The sequence below is a fragment of the Sinohyriopsis cumingii genome, chromosome 3 (genome assembly GCF_028554795.1).
Source record: "Sinohyriopsis cumingii isolate HCF-2022 chromosome 3, ASM2855479v2, whole genome shotgun sequence".
NCBI classification, from domain to species: Eukaryota; Metazoa; Mollusca; class Bivalvia; order Unionida; family Unionidae; genus Sinohyriopsis; species Sinohyriopsis cumingii.
The window spans coordinates 60,730,457-60,755,544 of record NC_142963.1 but is presented as its reverse complement, the minus strand read 5'-3'; the positions used below and the strand labels follow the sequence as shown (position 1 = coordinate 60,755,544).

Here is a 25,088-nt window from a genome sequence, read left to right as displayed (position 1 = left end):
GTTGTACGTGTTGAATCTTGTCCATGACTTTGGAAGCAGTTAATTCTGCAGGGGTGCTAAACTCGATCCAAACAGGGGATTTCAAACCGTCGTGTTGTATGGAAAGTCTCAAACGATCGTCTTCTTTGGGTTGACATTGTCGCTTGAGTGCAGTGAGCAAAGAATCCCACACCTCAGTGATGAACACTTCTGCTTTCTCTAACGGTACTTCGGACTTGAAATCTTTAAACTTCACCGTGTATTTGTAAGCCGTGGTTCTAAATTTTCTAGAGGAGCGCTTTTCCGTCTCTCGAATGGAATAGTACTTTTCAGGGTTGACAAAGGGTGGTGAACTTGGTTTAGAGGGTTTGGATTCTGGTTCACTCATGTCCTCTTCAAAATCACTGGCATGAATTTGTGCCAAGATTTCAGCCCTAGTACGAGGCGATAGATCACGTTTCTGCCTCTTACTTTCTTCTTCTTTCTTCTCGAATGAATGGGATCGTTTCATCTTGAAAGCAAAAAGTCAAATGACTCAAGTTCAAACACAATAAACTACTTTATAGTCCTGGCAGACCAGCGTATATAAAAGGGTGTGTGTCTTGTCCTTTCACTATTCATTTCACTCTCAAGCCGAGCACAACGATGGAAGAGACTGACCAGATGGAACGTTTCGTCAGAGCTTTGCGAGGGGTCATTAGAAAATTCTCTTCAGACCAGCCTACGGACTACTCTCCTTCCTTTAGAGATAAAAGTCAAGATACTTGCTATATCTGTCAGAAGAAAGGGCATTGGTCTTCAGAGTGTCCAGACCGTCAAAAAAGAAAAAAAACAGGGACTAAAAGAGACAAAAGTGAAGATACCTGTTATTATTGTCAAGAAAAAGGACATTGGTCTCCAGATTGCCCAAAAAAGAAACAAGAGGAGTCAGAAGAAAAGAGGAATTCTTCAGAAGAAGAGAGGGATTCTTCAGAGGAAGAGAGGGATTCTTCTGAGGAAGAAAGAAGACAGGTGAAGAAAAAGAAACAGGAGAAAAAAAGACGAAGGGAAGAAAGCGAGGAGGAAGAAGAGGAAAAGAGTGTGACGGTGAAGAAATTCAAAAAACAGAGAGACTAAACAAGGAGAAAAGAAGAAATTAATGAACTTATTATTAAAGTGTTGTGTTATAAATTGTGAATTGGATTGTAAAAAAATGGAGAAAAGAATAAACGAATGATATAAGGTAAGTGTCTTTGAGTTGTGATTTTAAAATAAGAAGCTACACTCACGCACTCATACACAGACACGTACTATAAGGGTAACATGGGTGAGTTTTTTTGAGTTATTGGCAAATTGAAATTGTATTTCTTTTCGAGAAATGTGGGTGGCCCTGAAAAGGGCCTTTTTTCTTCATGGTGTAGGGGTGAGTTTAAGCAATCAATTTTAACTGCCTTAAGCCTTTGCCACGGCCAAGGCCTACTTCTGGACTGCGTAATGTTGATGATGATGATGATTGGGTTGAAATCACTAAGGGTGGTACGGTAGGCTTAGTCACAGGGTTGACATGTTTGGCTCGGGAAGGTCGTATTCTCTTCGGTCGTGATAAAGAAGTCTGATACATTTGTTTCAGACTTCTTAACTCCGCTAAAATGTCCAACAGTACCGTGACCGTTTGATTTTCACCCTCTTGTTTCTTTGCTGCTACTTCTTCTTGCTGTTGTTTTTTTCTTACCTCTTCTTCTTCTTGTTGCTGTTGCTGTAGGAGAAAAGCCTGTTCCGCTTCCTTTTGTCGTTGTATAAATTTCTCCAATTCTTCTTTCTGTCTCTGTCTAAAATTCTCCACTTGCGGTAATGAAGAAAGTAACGAAGGTTCCGGAACAAATTCTTGCGAGGAGAGAAAATCCACAAAATCCCAATTCACCTCTTCTGAAAGTAAGTCCGAGTTCCCTTGGGCAGTCTCCCCTGCTGGTGCACCCCAATGGACCGTTTTCTGAGTTTCCGTCATGTTGAATCACTGTCGCATAGACTGACTGCACACAAGCGCTAGCGAATCTATATTGACTACGTGACGTCACAGACTGCTCTCTTCGGATTGGATGCGAGCTGACTGAATTCTGTAACGCGTGTTCGGATTGGTAAATGAACTCAATCCGTTTCAATCCTTCCTCCGCCTATAAATAAGCGCCGTTCAGTGCATTGATTCACCTGTTCTCGTCGCTTCAAGATGTGGACTACAGTTGAGTCATCCACCCTTGTGTCTTCCATGATGTTTCGGACAGACTTGCTCATGTATGTCCGATCGAAGTGGACCGTTGTCCACAGGACCAACACCAGCCTGTGGATACGTAGGATCTACGTCGAAAGACAAGGATGCCTGAAAAGAGTGCTGATGTACGGACCAACAGTAAGACGCAGCCTAAGGACAAGAAGAAGACCAATGCGGTGCCATTTATGTTAATGAATACATTAACATAAAACCCAAAGGCCCTTTTCAGGGCCAGCCATATTTCTCGAAAAGAGATAGTCTTTTGAATTGCCTACCCCTTTTTTAAATTTAAATTTAAATTTAAATTTTAAAAAAAACTTTTAAAAAAAAAAAATCCCATGTTAAATTTCCCTTGTACGTATAGTATCCCACGATTTATTCCCATGTTAAATTCCCTTTGTCCGTAAAGTGTCCCACGATTTATTCCCATGTTAATTCCCCTTGTCCGTAAAGTGTCCCACGATTTTTCTCCATGTTAAATTTCCATTGTCCGTAAAGTGTCCCAAGGGTGTTTTTAATGCTAATTCCCATTGTCCGTAAAGTGTCCCCCTTCACTACTAGAGTATTTTCTTTGCGAACATATCACATAGTTCATGGACAGTTCTTTTCTTCACATAAAGACATAACGCGCATGAGCATGCGAATTTTAACATGATGCAATTGGCCATCTTCGATAGCCAAGGTTCCTATATTATTACCCTATATATACCTTGGCGTAACGAGATATTGCTGTGCTTCGGGTTTTCAAATTTCACTGGATGCAGCGGGAGACAAGGGTAGCACACAACTTTTAATGGGGCTGATCGATAAGCAATTTTCCATTGAATGTCCGTGTTTGTACAAATACATTTTACGCAAATACACCTGTAATGGCCTCCCTTTGGTGCGTAGTCATAATTTCGATGTTAAACTTAGAAAGTATCCTTTTTAAATCAATTGCCTCCACCATTTCCAGCCGATGTTCAATGCACTTCTGTTACACGCTATTCTTTAGTTGGCATTAAATACTAAGGGAGGCAACTCATGGAATCCAATAGATGTCGCTAGGACAAAGCACTAAAATATCCGCTCGATCCGCTAAGGTGTAGGTAGGGTCACAATATTGAAACCTTGGCTAGCTAAGATGGGAATTGTCTAGGGCGACACAGATCCCACCCCCCCCAAAAAACCCACGACAACCTTTTGTTTTACTACTTTTAAATTATATGAATCAAATTGGTGAAAACAAATAACATTTAATAATGTAATAGACTCTACTTGAAAAGAAAAGAGTTTAGACCCATGGCTATCTGATTACATGTAGTGGCAATTTTCAGTAATATGTTTAAAATATAACTGTAAAAATAAGAACGATAAACCCAGACAAATTGATACACTGCACATTTGAAACGTGTAACAAATAACATTGTTCTTATAAAACTCTAGGAAAAGACAGATCGAAAGAAAAGAAGGAAAAGGTACAAAGAAACACTAGATCAGGGATTTCCAAAGTGGGCAGCACCGCCCACTGGGGGTGGGGGCGGTGGGATTACCGAGGGGGGCGCTAATGCTGAATAATGCTTTTTAGGGTGGCCCGAAACAGTTGAGAACCACTGCACTTGATGACTCCAAAGCAAAGAAGATAATACGTTATTCAATGACTTATTTATAGAGATGTGTCGAAGTAAATCGAAGATCGAAAGTATTATTTTTAATAAAGTACGCCTGATTCTGAACTGGTGCTTGAACATTTTACTTCTATATTATATTGTTTATTACCTTTGACTGTAACCAGTCACAATGTCACATGTCATTCAAAATGGCGACCTCCAAAGCTGAAGATGGTAAAGTTGCGAAACAGGATGCAAATAAAAGTGCATCCTCTACAGAAAGCCAAAATTGGCCTGCACCTATTATCTCAGCAGCAAAAGCATTTATGTTAAAAGGAACTGACTCAGCAGAGAATGCAAAGAAAGTTCATCGAGGTATGAGTTTAAAACCATCACGAAATACAGTGTCCTATCAGTACTATCTGTCAGGGAGGCGGGGTTTTTAAAACTGCCAATTACATGTAATAGTAAAACCTAGTAGCGAGAAAACCTTGCTAAGTATAAGGTGTATGTGTGTTCTGAATGACATAGCGTGACAACATGGATATGTGGCTTTAATCGTGCGTTATTTGCCTATTTAAGTCCTATTGGTAGTGCCAACAGGAGCAACAAGATGTTTCTCTTTTTTTTTGTTGTTGTTGTTCAGAGTATAACATGAATAAAAGTGGAATGTTTTCTACATAATCTGAGTAAGCGGAATTAAAAAATTAAAAAATTCAGGGAACATTCCGATATTTTAATTTTTTTCTTGTCCAACTTTTTCTTCTTCTTAACCTCATAGTATTTCAGGCAGAAATGTACACATTTCTTACATATAGTTAATGTAGAAATGTTTTTCGAACATTCAGCTTTAAAAATAAATTTACTTTTAATGTGTTCCAGTTACTTATGAAGTCATTCTGTGCATTTTTACAAAGGGCCTCCAAATATTGACAGTCTTGAGCTACACATATTGTAAGGTTGGTTTTCAAGAAACGATGTTTTGAAGTGAAGGTATATTAGATTTCAGATTGATTTCTGCTTATATTTTTCTTCACGAGGACTTGACTGGTTTTCTTTAAATTTTTTATGAAGATTTTGTATAATTGTTTAACTTTGACCTATTATTCACCTGTGTTAATATGAAAATTATAATTTTAATAATACTTCTTTTTATCTTGCAGTTTAATTCATTTTGTACTAAATTTGTTCATTCTGATGTATCCTTTTGTTAAATATCCAGCCACTTGTTGGAAAAGTCTAAACTTAAAGATACATTGCATCACAAAAGTGAGAACCAAATTTTGTAATAACTTTAGTATATAGAATGAAAATACATTTTTTATAATGTGATCACTTGATATTAACATCACTTTTGCAAAACAAGTGTTTTGTTGTGCCTCATTTAGATAGTATTGTCATCTTTGTCAGTATTTTTTTCTTGTAAAAACAACTCCAGACTGTTTAACAAGCAGACATAGATGAGGGTATGTGGGAATATACATAATTTTTCTGCTTTATGAATAATTCAGTTGATGTTTATTACTGCCAAATATGTTATATGAGCATTTAACCTTTGTATCATAAATACATTTGATTGTGGAACCTTTGGATTTTTGCAGATAAAATACCAGGTTGCAATTCTGAGATTGTTAATTATGATCACCAGCACTCCATAGTATCTGTTTCTACCAACAGACTTTAAAGGGTTGGCAAAATATAATGTAAAGAACCTAATAAGTGGATAAAGCTGCATTATTTACTTACAAAACTATCAATGGAATGTGTGGGTATGATCATTTGTGTGGTAAAGAAAAATTTTAAAATCTCAGTAGGCAGTGGTAGTACATAGTACTTGTTAGTAGTTATCATGATGCACAAGATGTTATGATTGTTAAAATTTACCTTGGGGTATTACATGCATTGCATGTGGCAAACATTCTGATGCAATGTAATGGAGGCTTCTCTTCCTTGTCAATTTATTACCATGAATTAGAGACATATTGTATGCCTATATATAACCTGATTGTTATCGAAGTTTCCAGTCAGCAAAAGGTATGTGAAATATTTACTATCAACTGAATTTTCCATTGTTTGCATTTCACTTGCTAGTCTGATGTCATTTCATTGCATATAGCTCTGTACATATTAATTCACTGAACTTGATTTCTACTAGTATGACCTGTCTCTCCCCCATAAATTCCTGCTTAAACATAATGAAAAATACTTTTAAGTTAAATATCCTAAATGTACATTATATTCATTCATAAATTGTATGTACAGTACAGCAAACATGATTTTTTGTTTCGCCACACATTGAGATGGAGGTGGATAGAATTAAGAAAAAGTTACTCCACCCTCTCCCCTCATATACTGACAGAGCTGTTGATGCATCTCATGGAGAATAGCTCTGCACACCACAATCATAGAGTCACATATTACTTCCACTGTCAACTGGACATGATGTTGATCAGATGAGGGTGATTTGCTGTTTATGACCCCAACAAGAATGTGCTAAATAGTTTCAGAGAGAGTGTGTATGTGTGTGTGATTTGGATTTTTAACATAGCTTTAAAAATTGTTTAGTCAGATCACTAAATGTCTGCAGTGTGACAGTTTATAGTGATGTCTAGCACTGAGGCATCATGTTGCAGACATTTAGCATGATGTCCCACCCAGTCACATTATCCTGACACCAGGCCAACCAGTCATAATATTAACCTCGTAATGCTGAGTGCCTAGCAAGGTAACTGTTAGTACAATTTTTATAAGTCTTTGGTATGACTTGGCCAGGGTTTGAACCCACGACATCTTGCATCCGAGGTGGATGCACTAACCACTAGGTGACCTGAGCTGTCCAAGAGAGAGAGAACATTGCCCATGGAAAGAATTTTACCATCATATTTTATATAATATGAACATTACTTGCTAAATGTCAAAAGAAAATACAGTATATAAATCATCAAATGTTTTGCAAGAGAGGGATGTACAATGTGTTTGTGACTACTGAAGACATACATATGTTCTCTTATTTTCAAGTTGCATTTTTTTCCACCCCTAAACCCATATGCAGTCAATAATTTAATTTGGAAAAAGTATGGTCAGATTAGTAAAACATGTTCTCTTGACAATCATGTCTGTCTGAGGCATCGATATTTTTGATGGAGACATTAGCTAATGTATATTAATAAGTTTACATGGATATCCTTTCCCCCAAAAATCCATAGGCTTAATTGATAACATGGAGAGAGAGTAGGTCATAAGCAGTTGCTGAAAAATGTGCTGCAGGACATGGATCTAAAAGAGAATGTCAGTTTTTAAAAAAATTTCAATCATGAGAAAAACAGAAAAGGAGAGAACAAACAGCAGATGAAAGGGTTGAAGTCAGGGGTAATGGATTGTGTGTGATTTGTTTCAACATCACAAAAATAGAATATCAAAAACTCATTTTCTGAGAGAGAGAGAGGGAGAGATACCTATATGCAGATGACTGCATGACTGTGCCAATTTTCATAAAAACTGGATGAATTGTACATAAAGCAATCTTGGATATTTTTTTTGTTTTTTTTTACAAAATCAAAACGTATACATGATTTGATGTGCATTTGGTTTCAGAGTTCTCAGTATATTTCAGAAAGCAAGTGTCGTTTGACACTTGATCCCATATTCTCATGAATTGAAATGAAAATCTCACAAACAGAAATCTTGATAGTCATTAGTTTCTGACAGTAATAATCTCATAGCTGGGATTGTTTTGTTATTCATATAGCAAACAAATTTTTATAATTTCTCGTCTTATGTTGAATGAAGATAAACACTCATACAGTACATGTATTTTGTAAGCAGACAAACAGACAGACAGATATGGTCAATATTGGTTTTTGTGTAAGTGTTTCTTATTCTGTTTATGTGTAACTATAGTGGAGATAAATTGTAACTATCCTGGTCTGGAATTGAACCTTGTTTGTCTGTCTCATAGTCAGGTGGACATACCATTAGAAAAAAGGTCTGGACTGGTTAGCAAGCAGCCTCAAATACCTAGACCATTACACTCCTGTCCCTCATTACCATGATATTTGTCAATGATTCTCACCCAGATTCACCTCTTGGAGTGGTCAAATCCCATTCCCAGCCTGGCCATGAGTTACTGAGAATCAGACATGCCCCCAAAAGTAAACATAATGGGAGACAAATTATAACATTCATGGTTGGGAATGGAACCCAATTTGTCTGCCTAAGTTAATTGCATATTCCAACAGACCAAAAGGTCTAGACCATCTAGGCTGGTTATTAAGTGGTCTCCTATACCTAGACTCTTACATGAGTATGACTGTGTATTTTAAGATTGGATCAGCCCTCAGTGGCAGACAGGTTTGATTTTCCAGTATCCTTACACCAAGTCTCATATCGTGTCTGTATTTCCATCTTTCATAATATTTGTAACTCATGGAAATTCACTTTTCCACTCTTTGTTAAATTTTCTTATAATTTTAGAAGATTTTTTCTCCTCAGAATTGTTACTAAAGGGTCAGAATGGTCATCAGTGGCAGGTCGTTTCTGAGACCCAAGTTAGAAAAGAAAATATACTTCTTTGAGCATCAGTGGCAGGTCATTTCTGAAACCAAGTTAGAAAAGAAAATATACTTCTTTGAGCATCAGTGGCAGGCCATTTCCGAGACCAAGTTAGAAAAGAAAATATACTTCTTTGAGCCATTGTGATTTATCAGTTCACAAGCACATCTAACATAACAAAATTATCCCATCTTGTTGTTCAATCTAAAGTAAGTCCAGAGCACTAAATAAATCACTGAAAGTAATGTCTGATTGATTCTTACAAATAAATACATTAATGAAAACAAAAATATTTGTAAATGTTGAAACATTAATTGGCTGTAAAACACAATTATAGTTTGTCAAATTATACTCAGCAACTGGCCTTGTGAGCTGCCATATATTCCAGTTTTGTCTAATTGAATATAATTTGATGGGCAATCAAGCAAACATCATGCCAGAAGCTAATTAAGGGTAATTAAGACAGGTGCTTATTATGCTCAAATTAACATGCTTCATAAAAACACACAGGTTAGAATTTTCATGAGTCAGAAATGGATCACATTGAAATTGCAAGCATCAAAACCCAAGAGAACCCATCATTTGGTTTGGGGTTGTGCAGCACGGACATGAGTTAAAGGCAGGGTCAAACTGGCTGGCTAGCCCCACTCCAACCCACATTCCTTGAAATTCTTACAATTGGAATGGTTTGCCAACTATGGTAGGTCCCTGCACAAGGCACTACAAATGTTTCTTTACATAACAAAAATAAACAAATTACAGTTTTCATATTGACAGTGATCCAGTTTACAGTAGGTTATGTAACTACACATCTTTCCTAAATAAAACTATTTATTTAATTTGACACTAAAGAATGAGAGAGATTCTGATTTTGAACACTGAGATCTAGTAGGCTGAATTGTAGCTTAATTTAACCCAAAACAAGAGAATGCAAGCAAGCACACTGTAATTGATGGTGTGAGGTGTTTTTCCTTCATTGGAAAAGTAATCTTGTATCTTTGATTGCAAACTTCCTATATCAGAAAGGGATTAATCTTGGAATCATTACAATTATCCCAAATCACTGTTCATTTCGGCAATAAATTTACCGTAATTCATTTTAATTGTGGACCATTTGTGTTGCTGTTAATTGCTGGGTTATAATTGCAGCTGTTGATTTCTGTAGAATATCTGCTGAAGTCAAATCTTTCTTAGGGACAGACCATTCAGTTTTCTAAGGGAGTTGGAAAAATAAAAGATAAAATAAATCTTTTTGAAAAGCTTGAAAATAATTGTCTTGTTCTGATTTGTGGGAACAAATGGCTTTACTTTTTACTTCATTTACTTAAAAAATATTTGGTCTTGTAATGAAAGAATTTTTTTTACCACTGGTCAGAAAGAAATTCCCAGACCCACATCCCCAACCATCTTGAAACTTTAGAATGGTCCATCCTTTACCATACACACACAGTAGGCCCTATTGATTCGCAATCTTGCGGGCACTAAATGTGTATATTCCAAATCATGAATACATGGTTTTGTTGACAGTGTGTATGACATTATTGTGTAAGGGTTAGGCTAGGCATATGGTTTGCATTTCAATGTAAATTTGGTGTTTAATGTTCTTTTTTAAAATTTAAAATAGCAGTGAGTATCATTTGGAATTTAACTCCATTTCTCAGACGATTACTTTTCCATTATAACAACAGAATACATTTATACTGTTCAGAGGAAGCTGAAGGGTGTACCTCTTATCAAGTCTGTCTTTGAATAAATTAAATACATGAAATTACTAGAAGTGTTCTGATCTGTTTTCCATGGATCATGCTGTATACTTTTGGGGATACAGTGTTTATACTTAATTGAGAATTAATGCGCACAAATATTTGACATTAGCAGTAACTCCAAATAGAAGTATATAGCAAAGAAGCCATCTTTAAACACGTGTATTGAATATACAAGACTCTTTTGAAATGGTTGACATAAATATGATTAGTTCTTTAAATGGCATGTCAGCATCAGTCAGTCTGATGTCGTTATCTTCGATGAGTGGTCTTCATGCATTGGCTATTCAAGCGTCAGTCGGTAATGTCATCCATCCCCCTCCACAGTGGAGGAGTACAAGTCATCGCTGTGATTGGTAAATATTTACCCCTCCACAGTGGAGGAGTGCAAGTCATGGCTGTGATTTGTAAATATTTACCCCTCCACAGTGGAGGAGTACAAGTCATGGCTGTGACTTGTAAATATTTACCCCTCCACAGTGGAGGAGTACAAGTCATGGCTGTGATTTGTAAATATTTACCCCTCCACAGTGGAGGAGTACAAGTCATGGCTGTGATTTGTAAATATTTATCCCTCCACAGTGGAGGAGTACAAGTCATGGCTGTGATTTGTAAATATTTACCCCTCCACAGTGGAGGAGTACAAGTCATGGCTGTGACTTGTAAATATTTACCCCTCCACAGTGGAGGAGTACAAGTCATGGCTGTGATTTGTAAATATTTACCCCTCCACAGTGGAGGAGTACAAGTCATGGCTGTGATTTGTAAATATTTATCCCTCCACTGTGGAGGAGTACAAGTCATGGCTGTGATTTGTAAATATTTATCCCTCCACAGTGGAGGAGTACAAGTCATGGCTGTGACTTGTAAATATTTACCCCTCCACAGTGGAGGAGTACAAGTCATGGCTGTGATTTGTAAATATTTACCCCTCCACAGTGGAGGAGTACAAGTCATGGCTGTGACTTGTAAATATTTACCCCTCCACAGTGGAGGAGTACAAGTCATGGCTGTGATTTGTAAATATTTACCCCTCCACAGTGGAGGAGTACAAGTCATGGCTGTGATTTGTAAATATTTACCCCTCCACTGTGGAGGAGTACAAGTCATGGCTGTGATTTGTAAATATTTACCCCTCCACAGTGGAGGAGTACAAGTCATGGCTGTGATTTGTAAATATTTATCCCTCCACAGTGGAGGAGTACAAGTCATGGCTGTGATTTGTAAATATTTATCCCTCCACAGTGGAGGAGTACAAGTCATGGCTGTGATTTGTAAATATTTACCCCTCCACTGTGGAGGAGTACAAGTCATGGCTGTGATTTGTAAATATTTACCCCTCCACAGTGGAGTGAGCACAGAGGGGATTAACTCTGCCACCAACACTTGTGGAGAAATGAAAAATTGTGAGCAACACTGTAAACATATACCAATTTTGCCAGTAACTTTGGGAACTATTGTAGTTGTTTCCTCTAGTGTGTGAAAAGGCACATCCCACTAAGCAATGTTGTTCAGGAGAAAAGAGAATCATTATTTTTATAAATTAAGAACTGATCAGGTAAGGTATGTGAACAGTTGGCTAATTTAGAAGAAGGTCATTCCTTTGACTCCGTTTTATGTTGTATTTATCACTGATCATGAATAGTAAACTAAGTGCAGCATCACATGGTCATTTAGGGTATCGCATGCTTACATGTAAGGCTGCATTGTTTATATGTGTAAATGGCTTTGTTTAGAGTTAAATCTTTTCTTAAAGTGTGAAAAAAACATACTCATTAATAACACATTTTTTGAGTAACATATATATATAACAAGAAACCCAAACACTTACAACCTTGTAAACACTGCAGTTTCTTACAGTCATTGTGTATAGTTGTGGTATCCATTTTATCATCAGGCACAGATACATAGCAGTACAAAATAATTTATTAATGATCCTATTGAAGTCTGTGTTTGACAGATTCAAAGAAGGACATGTCCTAAAAACTAATTTGTGTCATAATAAGAAGTAAATGACGGAGTAAAAAAAAACAATCCTAGCTGAGCAGGATATGGTTTGTACACTGTCAGTTGTTTACATATAAATAGCCGTCTGCTGGAAACCTAACGTGCAGATGAGGGTAATGATTGGATTTTGATTCCTTTCAGTTAAATGACATCATTTGGTATTATGTACCTAGTAAGCATTTTATGTTGCAACCTTACATGTTTGTCTTCATGTTTTTTTATATTGGAATGTATACTGTCAATTAGGCCATGTGTAGGGAAAGAGTTTACACTTAATTTTATTAGTTTTATATGCATTGGTGGTGTTTTATTGACATTTCTTGTTTTGTGTTAAATATTGATTTGTTTTGTTTTGATCGTGAAATTTGAAGATTTGGGTTCAGTCAGTACTACAGTCTAGTCATTTGCAATGATGCTATAGTAGGAAGAATTTAAGTAGGTGATTTAGTGCTGCTGGTTGCCAATACAATCTCCAGATATAGGCAAGCCAAAGGAAAGTTGATGTATCAAGTGATGAGAAAGTGGCACCATATTATAATGCCAGGATTAGGTGTCCACCATATCAGTTGATGAAGAAGAAAGAATATATCTCCTGTAGAGAAAGTTACCAAATGTTTTGCACCACATTTCCATTCAGCATAATAGAAATTTGCTTGTGTTCCATCATGATAGTAAAAATGCTACATTTCAAATAAAATAACCTGTTAACATTTTGGATTTTTGCATAATGTTAAACCTAGAGCATCTGAAAGACCAAGTCAGTGAGATCTCAACTCACTCTGCTTATATGGGGGGCACTATAAGATTGTTGAGATTAGCCACTTTAAGACAAGATGTTGTGACATTATCGCATTACATCTGAATATTCCCCAGAAGTCAAAAACATGACCACAACCTTGCAAAAGTATTGAAGCATGAGTCAGCAGGGTCATCAACACAAAATATGGAAATTAATTAAAACCAATATAAATACATGTATAATGTCACTTTTTTTCAACTTACCAGTTTGGCTGGTGATTTAGAAAGGCTTGTATTAAGATTTGTCATTTTTGTTTGCAAGTTATCTGTCGATTTGAAATCTATTTGCTGGCATCACTTGTTAAGAGTTGGCATCACTTGTTAAGAGTTGGCTTCACTGATTAAGAGTTGAGGCAGGAGTTGAGGATATTCATTTTCATTCCTAAAATAAAGCTGGCATCAGACAAAAAGTATGAGTTGAACTGGCATGTGGCCACACAGTTTCACTGCCAATTTTCGAATAATTGTTGGCAAGTTTTTTTAATCTCCATTTTCATAATGTCTGCTGTGTATGATAACATCATGCAGATTATCCTTTGATGTGACTTCTGCGCACTTAGATATGATCTTCCTTTTTCACACATTTTTTTATTCCTCCTCAGAGGTACTCATAATATTAAAAACTGAATCCCCTCTGTTTGTCTGTATTTTTATTATGGGCATGCCCCATTTGCACAAGATTGATGCACCATTGTGTATATTGTAATGGATAAGTGCGTCTTGTCTAGCCAGACTGACCAGACCAGACCTTGGTGGAGACCCGGATGTAAACATGTGACATCATAGCCATCTTTGCTTAAAGCGGACATGATGGCAGTCATGCATTATTGCGTACCAGAATGTATGAGAGGGGACTAGTAAGTGTTTTATGTTGTATTTGCCATGGTTACAGCACAAAAATGTCTAGTTGATACATCCAGGCAGATAGATACACAATACAGCATATGCAGACAGACATATGAACAGAGGTTATAAATATATTCAAAAGTCTTTAGCTTGGGGGTCATTATAATATTTGCCATTGCAATTATTCTCATGTCTTTGTTATCAAAAATATATACAATTCTGTAATTGTATTTCTCACAAAATGCTGCTTTTGACCAATACAGACCTACATACTTTTTATTAGATCTAATTTTCCAGGTTTTCAAGATTGACTAAAATGTCTTTTTTGAAAGCAGTGTGCGCAGAAGATCTGTTTATGTTCAGTTTATCAAAGTTTTGTACAAAATCCATTGCTCCTTGCTGCTCAGTGAATTATTGATAAGTGTCAGTCACATTGAATTTCAGTGCATATGATCTCCATTTTGATTGGCACTGCTTTTTTATTGTAAGTTATTCTTTATAAACTCACTATGAAGTGTTATGGGATACTTTATTGAAATAAATACAAAATCACTACAGTATTAACAAAAGTTATAGCCATTTCTTTGCAGCCAGAGTACATGTATCATCCTGTACCTACTGGTACTAAATTGTGTACTGTATATACTTGCTTATAAGTCAAGTCAAACTGCAAACAACAAATATCCTTATCTGTCAAGGCATAATGTGCCTGCAGATCAGAGTCTATGTTGTTTGTTCTATTGATTACTTCTAAAAAACTGTACAGACCCAGATCTGTTGGTGCATTATGCAATGGTAGATCTATGTCTGTGCAGTTTGCAGTTGGACTCAACTTATAAGCAAGAATATATGGTATTGTCAGTATAAGTTGTTGATATTGTTATTGAATTGATGATAAGAGTACAGATCTTTGCAATTTTTAACAGTGATTAAGTTCTATGAATGAGACATTTATCTGAGGAACATTAAGAACACTTGTCTTTCAGTGTTCTTTTCCTTAAAAACACCATAAGATAGTGGGGGACTATAGAGATTATAGGCACTAAAGGTACCTCTGTTTTCAAACTGCAAGGGGGTTGAGTTTTTATGTGCTTGCCTTTACAAAACACTTGATGTCTCACTTCTTTGCACATGAGTTCAAGTCTCAGCTCAACCATGGTTTCTATGTGGGAAAGCTTGCCAGTAGATTCCCATCCACCATGATTGTCTAACTTGTGCTGAAGGATGGCATTAAACTCCACAAAACCCCCAAATAAAATTTTTTAAGAATGCAGCTGACTGACTCTTTGTGATGTCACGGACCAGGAAATTTGCTACCATTTTTAAAACACAGTCTGGGGTCTTTATAATTGGTATCCTTTGCACATAAGGTCAAATTTTGAATGCATTTCTTTTGGGTATAAAATTGCAATTAGTTCCAAACCAGTAAGATATCCAGTATATTAACTTCATGTCTAGAGCTCCAAAATTAACAAGAAGTTCCCACTAACAATGTCACATTATGACCATTGTAAGTTAATTGAAGTACTGAGAAATGAGTGAATTTTTTAAGTGTTATGGTCAATAAACGTTGTAATATTTTTGGGGCCAAATTGTTCTAACTTGTGACTTTGCATATTCAAAGATCCTGCTAATATATAGTATCACATCTAATTTGAGGTAAAAAAAATGTCAGTGTCATAGTTTTCAGAAGCCATGAGAATGTTATTACTCAGAAAGGGGCAATAATTGTATTAAACTTAGTGTGGATCGAGTCATCAAGCTCATGCAAGACATTGTTTAGTATTTTCTTTGCAGATTGAGTTGAAATCAAGCCAAATTTTGATGGCTAGCATCTTCACAAGAAATGGCATGCTAATTCTGAGTCATCAAGAGCCATAACTCTGTTAAATAATCAACTCAGATCATCTTCATACTCATCTGAAACCTTTCTAAATTAAAGTTGAGACTGTTGGTAGGATTTGAATCCATACACTTTATGTCATGAGTCCAATATGCTTATCACTGTTCATCTCATAGTTTAGAATCATTCAGTCTGAATTTTCACTAATCACAGACATGAGTATATTTGCTTATGTCATCCAGTAATAATGGACTCAACAAATAAATATTTATACAGTAATAATGGACTAAAAGAAATACATGTATATACTGTAATAATAATAATAATAATAATAATGCTTTATTTATAGAGGGTGACTCATTAGTCAAGGACTATTCTCCCTTGAGGCCCTCTTAAGGAGAGTATAACAATGCACATTATATGAAGATAGCAATAATTAGTGTTTATTTTAACATGTTTAGTATTAAAATACTAAATTCCATTATCTATTAGAAACACGTGCATGCACATGATATCTCTTCTTAAATACTCTATTATTTTCATCAGATTTTACATGTGGTGGAAGCTTATTCCACAGAACTGTACCAGAGTATTGAACTACAGAAAGAGAGAGAGAATTAATAGACTAAACAAATGTTTATACAGTAATAATGGACTAAACAAATATACATGTATATGCAGTAGTAATGGACTATACAGATACATGTATATATTGTAGTATTAATGGACAAAACAAATACATTTATATACTCTAATAATGGATTAAACATACATGTTGTTGTTGTTGTTGTTGGGTTTAATGCCATTTTTCAGCACACGATAGGCTATGTATGGCAGCCAGTATTAATGGTGGAGGAAGAACCTGGGAAAACCCCATGAAGAACCATCAACCCATGAGAAGTTGTTGTTGTTGTGGGGTTTAATGCCATATTTCAGCACATGATAGGCTATGCATGGCGGCCAGTATTAATGGTGGAGGAAGAACTCGGGGGAAAACCCCGGGAAGAACCACCGACCCACGAGAAGCTACTGGCGAGCTTTCTCACATACCCACGTTAGCTGAATCCTAGACTTGAACCCACGCAGACGGAGGTGAGATGGCAGTGATCCATAACAGAGAGCGCTTTAGACCACTCGGCCACTCGGGGCCCCCCCATGAGAAGCTACTGGCAAGCTTTCTCACATACCTACATTGGCAAACATACATGTATATAGTGTAATATAAATGGACTAAATAAATACATGTATATATTCTTATAATGGATTAAACAAATATGTTTATATATGTGATAATGGACTAAGCAAATGATTGTACTATAATAATGGATCAACCAAATGTATATACTGTAATAATGGACTAAGCAAATGATTGTACTATAATAATGGACTAAGCAAATGCATATAATGTAATAATGGACTAAGCAAATGTATATATTGTAATAATGGACTAAGCAAATGTATATACTGTAATAATGGACTAAGTAAATGCATGTGCTATAATAGTGGACCAAGTACATGTATATACTGTAATAATGGACTAAGCAAATTTATATACTGTAATAATGGACTAAGTAAATGTATGTGCTATAATAATCAACCAAGTTAATGTATATACTGTAATAATGGACTAAGCAAATGTATATACTGTAATAATGGACTAAATGTATGTGCTGTAATAATGGACTAAGGAGATGAATGTATAATGTAATAATCGACCAAGCAAATGTGTATATACTGTAATAATGGACCAAGCAAATGTATATACTGTAATAATGGACTAAGCAAATTTATATACTGTAATAATGGACTAAGTAAATGTATGTGCTGTAATAATGGACTAAGCAAATGTATATACTGTAATAATGGACCAAGGTAATGTATATACTGTAATAATGGACTAAGCAAATGTATATACTGTAATAATGGACTAAGCAAATGTATGTGCTGTAATAATGGACTGAGCAACAGTATATGCTGTAATAATGGACCAAGCAAATGTATATATATATATACTGTAATAATGGACCAAGCAAATGTATATACTGTAATAATGGACTAAGCAAATGCATATACCATAATAACAGACTAAGCAAATGTATGTGCTGTAATAATGGACTAAGCAACAGTATATGCTGTAATAATGGACCAAGCAAATGTATATACTGTTTGGATGATAAATCTTTATCGTAAATCATATTTTTGCAAATATTTTTCTTCCTAAATTTGCAAACTTTCTTGCAAATTTTTTTGTGATTTACATAAGTAGGGTCAAATTTCACACACAGATAAACCATATATTATTGTTATAAAGCATGGAGACAGCATTTCTGAGAATATTTCTGAAGTTCTGCCATGTATGAATCCAGCTTTGTTGGTTCCATAAACTATATGTATTTTGATGCAAAATGACGTTTTGAGATATTAAGAGCATAGATTGCTTAGGATCTATGAATAGGTGATTACATAGGTGTTTATGATCATTAATTATAATATTAATAATAAAACCTATTAACAAGTCACTGCTCCGGTGGCCTAGTGGTTAGAGTGTCTGCCTCAGCTGGGGGAGGGCGTGGGTTCAAAACCTGGCCGAGTCATACCAAAGACTTATAATAATGGTACTAACAGCTGCCTCGCTTGGTGCTTAACATTAAGAGGTTAGTGTTAGGACTGGTTGGCCTGGTGTCGTGATAATGTGACTGGGTGGCATGATTATACTAGTGCTAGACATCACTGTAAACTGCCACACAGCAGACATTGTAGCAATATGACTGAAAAATTGTTAAGGCTAGATTAAAAGTCCAAATCACACACACACATATTAACAAGTCTCATGTAATTTCTCAATAATTAGTGAGGTCTGGTGGTTTCTTAGAAGAATTAAGTTAGGTCAGGTGGGTTCTTTTTACATGTGGGATATTTGCAAATGTCACGTAGCTTAGAGTAGGAGCAAAGCACATTCTCACCCCTTGTGCTTGTACAATAGTATGTGGAGCTAGACAATTTTGCAGTCTTAATTCTTTTGTTCTTGTTTATACATCTGTCTGTCTACAGAAATATTTTATGTTGTGTTTAGATATTGTTTCATAGGAAACAGTTGTTTGGATTAATCATTTACGGGGACTATTGTGAATTATTCAGAGGAGTTCAGGATAATGCCATTGTGATACATCATGACTGTTGGCAGACCAGTAAATTCTAGGATCTGAAATTCATTCGAAACATTTGATTCTTTTTAACTTTAATTGAACTGTGAAGGATTATTTTGGATTTAATTCATAATGCTAAAGTTCCTCTTGCGTTCTCATTTTATAACTTTGATACTTATATTATTTCTTATTAGTTTTACAAAACTTGTTGCTTTTGCTTCTTTCTGATATTTAGTTTATAGAGAGAGTTGCAACACTATTGTCCATCATACATCATATCTTAATAATTGATGATCTACTTGTAACATTCTGTTATTGATTTGATCAGATATAAGGATAATATAATTTATAAAATTTGCATGCCTCAGGTGAATTTATTTATACATTTTTAGTAGATTATATGATTTTATGATATGGGTTTGTTTATACTTTTGCTTATTGTACACCTTAAAGTGACTTGAAAAGGATTTTTAATACATTCTTTTTCATAATTAAAAACTAGAGATTGGTACCATGAAACATTTCTAAATATACCTTAATATGTTCTGCAGTATACCACAGTTATATGAGGAACCATTTAATTTTCTTGGGTAGGGGCCTGAGATTTTGTTTTAATTTTTTTTAAACTTTCTATTAGCTTGAAAAAACATTCTTGCTCATTTATATGAAAGAAAAATAATTTTATTCTTTATATTACTTGAAAAAAAATTACCATGAGTAAAAGTGATATATATTAAATGATTTATATTGTGTGCTTTATTTTTGTCCATGGTTGTAAATTGTAAACAACTTGTTTACATAGCAAGATTTGAAGGTCGGTCTTGTTTACAGTTAAACTAGATTTTTCTTTTGGAAATCTTCACATTCATCTCAGTTAAAAATTTGTTTAAACAGGGATTTGATAAACAAATAATTAATTCCTATTTTAGATTAATCTGGGGAATCTATTTTTATCAGAATTTACAGCTGCATTCAGATATAATTCGATAGGAATTATTTAAATTATTCTTCAGAATTTATAGGTGCTCACTAACTATTGGACTAACTGCTTTGAAATTATTGTGAACTCATTCAAAAATAACCTTGATTGCATCATTGTGGTACATCAGGACATTCAAGACTATTGGAATTCATTTGGAACATTATACTTTTGGACTTGTTATTGGACATTTAGGATTATTTGGGATTTAACTCACAATACTGTAAGTATATAAAAAATTGTAATTTGCACTGTAGAGAAATAAACTGTTGATTTTACTTACATTGTTGGTTTCACATATTTTTTCAGTTACACATTTTAAGACCTAAAATATCTCGGATTGAAACAACAACAAAACCCACACACCCTCCCCAGTTACAGGGCCAGTAATTTATAACAGATAAATTTGCTATGTCTATGTTAATTGTTGCATATGTTGTCACCTAATCACCGTAACTAAAGTGGGATGATTAAGCCTACTCTTAGGCTGACACCAATAAAGAAAACTGTGTTGACAGAGAGCTTATTGATAAAGATGGAAAGTGTTAGACTGAAGTCTATATTCAGCTAGTTACACTAATGATATAATAGGCAGGGAAACTTGGAGTGGGATGCCTACTTCTGGGCAAAATATTTATTTAGAGGTCCAGTAAACATTGAACAAAAACACTGACTTGACAAATGCAAAAATATTTAGTGGACATCAGAAATTACATAAAATGAGACGGAGAACAACTGCTCTTCTGAAAATCAAAGGATGATTCACAGCCTTACACAGGAATAATTATACTTAACACAAAAACGTGCACAAGTAAATAACTCAAAAATGACATTTGTATCTGACATTTTTCCAACAGATTGATTTAGCCTGAATATCATTTGCAACATCCCATTCTGTCTGCATGTTTTTTTGTTGTAGGGTTTAACGCCATTTTTCAGCACATGGTAGGCTATACATGGCAGCCAGTATTAATGGTGGAGGAAGAACCCAGGAAAGCATGTTTTGTGAAGTCTGAAACATGTGATTAAGGGATCATAAATATAATCATTTTAATAATGCCTGGAATTAGCTTGGGACCAAAAATAAATTTGGCAGTTAGTTGGTCATAAAAACATGAAAACATGCTTTTATTATCATTAAATTTGCAATAAAATTATTCTGGAATTTATGTACATTTCCTTGCTGATAAATACAGAAGTACCAGTCTAGTGGACAAATAACATAGTACATACCACTGAAAAAACATGCCTTGTGAAATTGGTATACTGGTAATAATGTGCGCCTATAATTAATACCATTAGGGTTTCCATTAGAATAGTGGATAGTATATCATAATATGTCCATTTTGTATTTCAGAATTAAAAATGACAATTTACAATTTTAAATTTGTTAAAAATTGAAACTTAATTATGTTTTGTTAACTTACATAAAACTTCTTTGTTTTACTTCTAGCCATGTCTTTTAACGCTAAATTTTGCAGATGTATGAAGAAAAATAATTGAATTTTTGGGACACATCAAGAAAAAGAAATACACCACCACACCACTCCACCCCAGTTTACATAAGGGAGAAATCTGTATTGATAATTCAGTTGAGGGAGTATTGATTATTCATATGAGGGGAAAACACCGCACAGTGTAATATCAAGCATTCATTACAGCCTGATTCGCTGAAAAGTAATATTGATCAATAAGGCAAATAATATCCTGTACAGAATCATTAACATGGCATGATAGCTACTACCAGCAGTTTTTTTCAGCATAAGGAAAGCCCCATTCATATCATGTTTGATTCAGTTCCAAAGATATAAAAAATATAATGCATTATTTGTAGTATAATGGGCAGTTAATGCTAAGTGCATATGCAAGTACATGAATAATGCAGAAGGTTGCCAAATGTTGCATACACACTTACCTAAATATTAGTAGTTGTAATTAACACAGTTTGAATTTCAGTAGTCTATATGTATATATATCTACATGTATATTCTTGTACATTTTCTTTTTCAATGAAATAAATATCACAAACAGTGATGATAGATACCAATTCAAACACTTGGGCATGAACATTAATTATACAGTTTCATGTATTATGATAATGGAAATATTGGCTGCCTGTAATGAGGCAGTACAATTCAGTACTGTGGCATTTACATTAACTGCTTGAGTTATTGATCTAAAGCTCAGCTTCTTTCTGAGTCAAAACCCTTGGCAAGGCTTCAGAGTGATTATGGGGATAATAGGGGCCAGACCCTCTATGTAATTTAAGGGATTTTTGAGGCTGTTGTCTATTCTCCAGAAGGATCAAGCATCAAATTAAGTGCATTGTTTACAGCCTGCGGTGGATTTTGGTTCAGTGTATGCAGTACCTGTTCTGTTGAATGTGAGCTCTTTTAGTGTAATGTGAGGTATTTCAAGGACATATATACTGTAATAGCTGTGGAAACAGAAGCCTACAGTTGTCTAGGAAACTGTATATTGGCTATATTTTTGTGAATTGTACTGAAGTAGTTTACTGTTTACCATAGGAATCTGTGTTCTTGTCTGAAATGCTGTGAAATAGAGTGCTGTTAATAATTGGTTGCAAATTCCACATTCCACTGGATTATTACCAGGACTACATGGATAATACTTTCAAACATGAGGATTAGTATAATCTGGTTCTGTTAATAACTCAGATGACATTGTCATATTGTTACATTAAATATTCATTGTGAAACTCTTCATAAATGACTATACTATTTGCAAAACATTGCTAATAGTTGTATATACCTCAAAATAATCATAAAAGGTGTAAAATGGACTTAAAAAACATCTCTAAAATTATAAAGATGGATCTTTGATAATTATGGTTTGGAATTGGCTGTTTGAATAATCAACTGATAGACATTGGCAACTTGGAATTGTGACCAATTTATCCATGACATGTTCAGTATATAGGTATAATACAGATTGCACTAATTATTGACAACCGATAATTGAAATTGTAGAATTAATTTCTGCTGGATAATTGGTTGAACTTGTTAACCTGTCAAGAATGGCGGAGGAAACGATTTACCTGTGTAATTTTCGTGTGTCTGTGGATGGAGACTGGTTATGTTTACGGGAGCTCAGTGATGTTCAGTTAGAGATTCCACCACCTATTTCTCCAGAAGATGGTAGGTTATTACACAATTAGACCTCAGCAAGATCATTTTAATGCTGTATTTTAGATTGAGCTAATGTCTTATTGCTTAGAACTGCACCACACAGAAATCATCAGGAAAAAAATCTCCCCCAGTTTTTGATGTGTACAAATTGCTTTACAGCCTTAACCCCATCATTCTCTGAGCTCACGTTTAATATTCTAGACTGATTCAAAACCAAGAGTGCTGTTTACTATTCAATACAGGTACACCCTGCTTACCCTCGCCCCCCCCATCTCCAAGTAATAATGATCAAAAAATATGTTTAGCAAGTATGCATAATAGATAATAGGAGATACATAATCAACAAAACTTAAGGGTAAGACCTTGTTTTGTACAGTATGTCATGTCTTAGTAGAAAAAATGAATGCATAGTCTTCATGTTTGGAGCTTTATGTACACTTTGGCTAAGAATTATCAGATTTGAATTGAGTTATCTTACACAAGTCCTTGTTCAAATGAAATTTATGAAACAAGTTGATTAATTTCTCTTTTGAGCAAAAGATTAAAGCTATTCAGAGACTTGAATGACTTTCATTTGGAATGATTTGGTTTTGGTTTGTGTTTTATGGCACAACAACACAAGTAGATTATATAGTGATGAGGCAGTTGGAGTAAAGTGCCTTGCCTAATGATATACCATGGTGGCAGACCCACGCTGGTTTGATGGTAGGATTCAAACCCACACCCTTTTGGTTGCCAGTTAAGCATGTTAACCTCAGAGCCACTATGATTCCTGCCTCCATTAGTTTTCAGTTGTAACATAAAGGAGATCACATGTGAGATTCAATTAACTACATGGCATAAAGTACTGGTTTATTAGAAATTTCATGCTCTTGTAGTTAAATCACATTGATTTTCATTCAGATTCCTTACAACTTTTACTTGACATTTTGTTACCTTTTCGATAAGATGTGAAGTTATTATGTGTTAGATATAGAATAACTATGACATGGGTATATTAACCCTAATACTCATAAATGGTAGTCATGTGATACATTTTGGAGAGGATTTTGAATGAATGAAGTTGTTGACATCGATGCATCTTAAATTCTTTATTTATTTGTCTGATGGGGTTTGTCAAACATAACATTGTTGTCAGAGTATTAATTCATGTATATGACTTTGATCAAGACAGAGATCCTGCTGTCTTCACCTGTGCTAATTGGGTTTTGAAATTTGTGGTTTTCAGCAACCACCCATTTCACTGAAAGTGGTGTACTGGGAACATAAGTGAATTCATTGTCATTTGGGTAGTTAGCTGAAAGGAAGTTAGATTAACTAAGCCAGACTGCAGTATGATTTATTACATATTTTCTCTTGTAAAGAGATATATGATCATATTGTATACCTCAGAAACACTCACAGTATCAGACTGAAATTAAAGCATTTTCTGTGACATCTGAATTATTTCCCTCAAGGTCATCAATGTGAATTGATTTTGTAAAATTCTAAAAATAGGATTTTCCTCTCAAGGTCATCCATATGCATTGATTCTAAAAACAGCATTTTGCCCTTGAGGTCATCCATGCACATTGATTTTAAAAACATTTTCCCACCATGTTATTCATATGCATTGATTCTTAAAACAGCATTTTGCCCTTGAGGTCATCCATGCACATTGATTTTAAAAACATTTTCCCTCATGTTATTCATATGAATTATTTCTATAAACAGCATTTTTCCGTCAAGGTCATCCATATGCATTGATTCTAAAAATGGCAAACAAAAGGTCTTTTGAGTTTATGTGTGTGTGTGTGATGTGGATTTTTAATGTAGCTTTAACAATTTTTCAGTCATATCGCTACAGTCTCTGCAGCATAGCAGTTTATAGTAATGTCTAGCACTGGGGCATCATACGGCAGACATGTAACATGATGTTCCACCCAGTCACATTATCCTGACACCAGGCCGACCAGGCTGTTTTCTTTAAGTCTTTGGTATGACTCGGCCGGGATTCAAACCCATGACCTCCCACATTTGAGGTGGATGCTCTAACCACTTGGCCACCGGAGCAGTCCATTTGTTATTTCACTTTACCATATGCTAATAAGTTGGTGGATGCGAGGAATATACACACACTCATGGCTGAAGTGATCCTTGTTACATTCCATCTACATATATACTCGTACATGCAATTTATAATGAAAAGACTGC

General features: G+C 35.1%; 1 protein-coding gene across 1 annotated transcript in view; it reads left to right on the top strand.

Moving 5' to 3' along the window:
• Nucleotides 1-4,022: 4,022 nt before the first annotated feature.
• LOC149802948 (RUN and FYVE domain-containing protein 2-like) overlaps nt 4,023-25,088 on the top strand; it is a 132,657-nt gene continuing 111,591 nt past the window's right edge. The window contains exon 1 of the mRNA XM_089952462.1: nt 4,023-4,188. Within this exon, the coding sequence (XP_089808588.1) occupies nt 4,023-4,188 (166 nt within the window). The remainder of the gene's footprint in view (nt 4,189-25,088) is intronic.